This window comes from Telopea speciosissima, chromosome 2 (assembly GCF_018873765.1).
Source record: "Telopea speciosissima isolate NSW1024214 ecotype Mountain lineage chromosome 2, Tspe_v1, whole genome shotgun sequence".
Classification (NCBI taxonomy): domain Eukaryota; kingdom Viridiplantae; phylum Streptophyta; class Magnoliopsida; order Proteales; family Proteaceae; genus Telopea; species Telopea speciosissima.
In genome coordinates this window covers 7,814,408-7,819,281 of record NC_057917.1, presented here as the reverse complement: position 1 = coordinate 7,819,281, position 4,874 = coordinate 7,814,408, and the positions used below count along the sequence as shown (strand labels likewise).

Below are 4,874 nucleotides of genomic sequence, written 5' to 3'. Positions count from 1 at the left end.
AGCCAATCAAACTAGTACATGTCGCCGGTGATTAGATTCTAGTGAATTATGGATAAGTTGATAATTAGGTAGTTAATGGGTCGAATCAGAAGTCATATATGAGATTAAGAGTCACAATCTTTGGTGATATATAACTGATCTATGATAAGTCCATTGAAATTTCAAATTGAATGGTGAGTCACCCACAAGTAGGAATGCAAGTGATCACTGACTCAGGGTGGTTCAAGATTAGTCTAAAAGACAAAATGTGGCTCAATTAGATTTGAATTTAATGCAATTTAGAATAGTTTTAGAATGCAAGTACCGTGGGACACATTTTTTTCTACTTCAAATTTAATGTGTACCCTATTCCCTTTTGGGTAATCAGTTAATAATTAATTTAATGTCTAGCAATAGGCCTTAATCTTGCTACCTATGCGCAAGATAAACACAATATGTATTCTATTAAGTATATTCCTTTTCTGTTCTCATAAAAAGAAAATAAAAATAAAAAAAATTATAAGTGCAATTATGTTCAATTATTAATGGAAAGGACTTGATAGTACATGTAAAATGGATATAAAAATATTAAGAAAAAGAACGCTGTCACGCTGTGTAGCCTATACTAGCACCTCCCTATGTCTATCTGACTATCTCTCTCCTCCTAAACCCAAATAAGATTCGAGTGCCATCCTAATTTTACCACTTTGTGTTTTTATTGAAGAATGAAGTTTTCCTTTCCGGTGGAAATGTGGGTGCTGAAGCCTCTTTTTCAAAATGTGGGAGCGGGTTTTGTCCCAAACACATGACCCGGGCCTCGGGGAATGGGACAGGTCAAGGAGGTGGAACGACTTTGGGTCATGGTCGGATGATGACTAATTGGGGATGGGTGGGATTCTTGAGGTGTTGCTTCCTCTGAGTGAAATTCAAGTGGTGGAGTCGTCCATTGACCCAACCCAACGACTTTCCAGAGACAAAGAAGGTGAAAAGGCTCAGTTCAAGCAACGTGAGGTGGACGTCATGGCCTGGCCGGGTCTGTCCAATGAAAGTCCTTTTTTTGGAATACAAAAGGAATTAAGAAGACCGTTCCCCGGTTGGTTATTGATCTTTTGATTGAGGGTGCTCTCACTGCTCTAGTCTAGGGAGAGATAGATTATGATTTGAATACTGTGGGCCGGGGTCACTGTTTGAGAGACTTTTACAAACAAATACAGAGAAAGTATAAAGTACCCAAAAAAAAAATAAAACTGTGAGAAAGCCTTTAAGTATCAGGATCAGTATCCCCTCGGATGGAGCCGAATCAGATGGACGATTTTGCCCACATTTTTTACGAACCAGCACAGCAGTCCAGCCCCACGAGGCGGCTGGGGTGGGAGGGTTGGTTGGTATATAAATAAGGCATCACCTCTCATATTTGATTCAACAGCTCAGGTGGGATTTCTTTCTCTCTTTTCTAGCAAAGGTGGTTGGCTACTTCAGATAAACAAAGCAGTGTTGGGGGGGGAGGGACATTGTTAGTTTGAAGTTTTTAAGTTCTTAATTAAAAGCTAGGTAGCTAGCTGAGTTCATCTATCTATAGTTTTTGGTTTGAGATGGAAAAGCAAAGATTGATGATGAATTGTGAATACTTGAATGGTCTGTTCCATAAAGCAAAGCCATATTTGGGTGTGGTACTGTTGCAGTTTGGGATTGCAGGGCTGGATACCATTGTGAAGATTGCTATGGATCAGGGGATGAGCCATTACTCCCTTGTTGTCTACCGTCATGCCATTGCAGCTGCTCTCATCTTCCCCTTTGCTATCATCTTAGAGAGGTTTGTGTGTGTGTGTGTGTGTGTTTGTGTCCACTATTTGAAACAGTTTTTCTTAGCTTTGGTTGGTTCTGTTTCTAAAGAACTAATTCTTTCTGGAAGTCTTAATTAATTTCTATTGGTTGGCTTAGAATTTAAACTTATATTAGATAGATAGATAGATAGATTTGAAGAGTTTGCTAACCTCACAATTCTCTAATTTAAAGATGTAAGTAAAACAGAGGAACTGTTTAATAACCTCTCTCTGTCTCTATGGTGTTAGGCTGATTGGCTCAAGATCACTCAGATTAGCTCCTGATTAAATGGGTTTTATTGAGTTTTGAGTATGCATAAAACTTATAACTTGTATTAGTAATAATGCAGCAGCAGAATGACTTAAAACTTCTTTGTTTCATGTTTCATCAGGAAGGTGAGGCCGCGGATGACACTATCCATCTTCATCAAGATCATATTTCTCGGATTGTTAGAGTAATTAATCCACTATTTCTTTTTAATCCTATTACATTGACTTGACTGGAATCTTATATTATTGGATACATAGTCAGTCTCTCTAGCTTATGAGCTAAAAAGAAAACAATATATCTAACACACACACACACACAGGGAACTAAACTATTTTTTAACTTGATCTCTCTGTGCAGACCAGTACTTGACCAGAACATATACTTTGCTGGAATGCAGTATACCACAGTCACATTCACCACAGCCATGACAAATATGATTCCTGCCTTGACCTTTGTTATGGCTTTCCTACTTAAGTAATTCCTCCATCTCTTTAACAACAACATTATTTTATTTTTTTGTCACTTTTTAATTTCCTTGCTTCTCTCCTACCTCTTCACAAAGCTTCACTTCCATGATTTTCAAAAGTGGCTAACTTGAGTTGTGTTGGTGGTGAGTGATTTGAAGGATGGAGAAAGTGAATCTTAGAAAATCAAGAAGCATAGCTAAAGTGGCTGGAACTATAGTCACACTTGGGGGAGCAATGCTAATGACCTTTATTAAAGGTCCCTCCATAGAATTGCCATGGACCAAAGGAGGAGCAGGAACCCAATTAGCTATAGCAGAAGCCAGTATCCAACAACAACCTCTTAAAGGAGCTCTTATGATCACAGCAGGCTGCATCTGTGCTGCTGGATTTATCATTCTCCAGGTAAGCTCTTAATTAAATCAAGGCCAAATGTTTTTTGTGCCGGCACCTAGACACATGGGGGTGGGCGAAATGATCACCCTGCCCCCCCCCCCCCTGAATGGCAGGCCCATGTGTCTGGGTGCAGGCTACGCTGCGGCACAGAGAACATCAGCCCATTAAATTAATTAATAGCTAGGATCGAGATGAGAAGTGATGAACTGAAGATCGATAAAGAATCTTGTAATTAAAAAAAGTTTCAGTTCTTTTTTTTTTTTGTTTTTTTTAATAAAAATTTTCTTGTGCTCTGTACCAGGCAATCACATTAAAGTCATATCCAGCTGAGCTCTCTCTCACTGTTTGGATATGTTTGATGGGCACGATCCAGGGCGCCTTGGTTGCGCTTGCATTTGAACACGGCAACCCTTCTATCTGGTCTCTTCAAAGGGACATGAAACTTGTGGCTGTCCTCTACAGTGTAAATCGATCATGACTATTCTTTCTCTTTAATTAATTAATTATTAATTAAGGGTTTGTTTGTTTTGGTTTAACTTTAACCTATGTATGGAGGATCTGGAGCTTAATGTTGATGATTGAGAATTCACTCAAATGCTTTGCAGGGAATAGTGTCTTCTGGGATAGCTTATTCTCTTCAAGGAATGATAATGAGGGCAAAAGGACCAGTTTTTATCACATCTTTTAATCCCCTAAGCATGGTTATTGTTGCTGTACTCAGTACTTTCATTTTAGGAGAAGTGCTAACTGTAGGACGGTATGAATCAAAACCCCTTTCACCATGATCGAATAACCATTTTTTTATTTTTGGGGGTGCTGTTCTCTGTGCTGCCTCGCCCAGGCACATGGGGGTGGATGCAATGACCACCCTGCCCCCTGAATGGCAGGCCCATGTGTCTGGGCACAGCCTGCCCTGGCATAAAGAACATTCTCTCTTCTTTAAAATAACATACCAGCTAATTAAAGATTTACAATTTTGCAGCATAGTTGGGGCAATAGTCATAGCCATTGGATTGTATCTTGTGGTGTGGGGTAAGTACAAAGATCAGTATTCTTCATCAGTAGTACAAGCTGAACTGCCAACCACCGCGATTGCGAGTAACGGAGACAAGAAGAATAATGACAATGAATTAGCCACCATTGTTTTGGCCAAAACAGAAGTGACCACAACAACAACAACCCAGGAACCCTCTTCAACAGATAACGGAGGGAAGAAGAATAATGACAATGAATAAGCCACCATTGTTTTGTCCAAAACAGGAGTGACAACAACCCAGGAACCCTCTTCAACAGGAGGAGATTGATTTTAAGCTCTAGAGGTCACTTTGATTGTAGTACCCGGGCAAAGTTTAAAATTTTGTTTGGAAATCTCAGAAAGAAGGTTTCTTTATTTAAGTTCTATTTAGTCCATGGAGCCAAGCTTCAACATTATTGTTGTTAAGCATCACAAATATTGTTCCTTGTATGTAATTGTAACCTGCAATTGAATAATATAAAGCAAATTTAATGGACGATTGGCTCTTTGTAGTGTGTACCAGTACTGATCCAGTGATACTAATATCTATACCGATATATCGGTTATGGCCAATATCAATACGAACCTTCTGATACGGCTGATCCAATACTAATACCTAAAACCTTGCGCTCAACTATGATCCAAAATGAGCTGGGCTAGGCCAGACTTGACCACAATTTGGACAAAAATTAATTATCAATTTTCGAACTCAATCTTGGCCCACTTGCATCCTATACAATGGATAGTTGATATCGTATGGAACTCATTAAAATTATGGGAAAAGGAAAAAGAAGTGCATGTTGTTAATGTGTACTTCTTTCTCACATTCTCTCTCCTAATTAAATATATTTTGTTACTTCACGCTATTAGCTTGACGTCTATGATGACTATCGAAAGATAACATGTAGATCTCTCTCAAAAATAAT

At 38.9% G+C, this 4,874-nt stretch overlaps 1 protein-coding gene across 1 annotated transcript; it reads left to right on the top strand.

Annotated features, from left to right (window-relative positions):
* Positions 1–1,571: 1,571 nt before the first annotated feature.
* LOC122650399 (WAT1-related protein At2g39510-like) lies at positions 1,572–4,168 on the top strand. The gene is made up of 7 exons (XM_043843816.1): positions 1,572–1,792; positions 2,195–2,257; positions 2,431–2,547; positions 2,699–2,942; positions 3,235–3,396; positions 3,539–3,690; positions 3,916–4,168. The coding sequence occupies exons 1-7, from the start codon at positions 1,572–1,574 to the stop codon at positions 4,166–4,168; spliced, it is 1,212 nt and encodes a 403-aa protein (XP_043699751.1).
* Positions 4,169–4,874: the final 706 nt, after the last annotated feature.

Bases quoted from the DNA above. Each gene is read 5' to 3' on its own strand.
- LOC122650399 (XM_043843816.1), top strand. From the start codon at position 1,572: ATGGAAAAGCAAAGATTGATGATGAATTGTGAATACTTGAATGGTCTG. The intron at 2,258-2,430 runs GTAATTAATCCA...CTCTCTGTGCAG, and splicing joins ATATTTCTCGGATTGTTAGA to ACCAGTACTTGACCAGAACA. The intron at 2,943-3,234 runs GTAAGCTCTTAA...GCTCTGTACCAG, and splicing joins CTGGATTTATCATTCTCCAG to GCAATCACATTAAAGTCATA.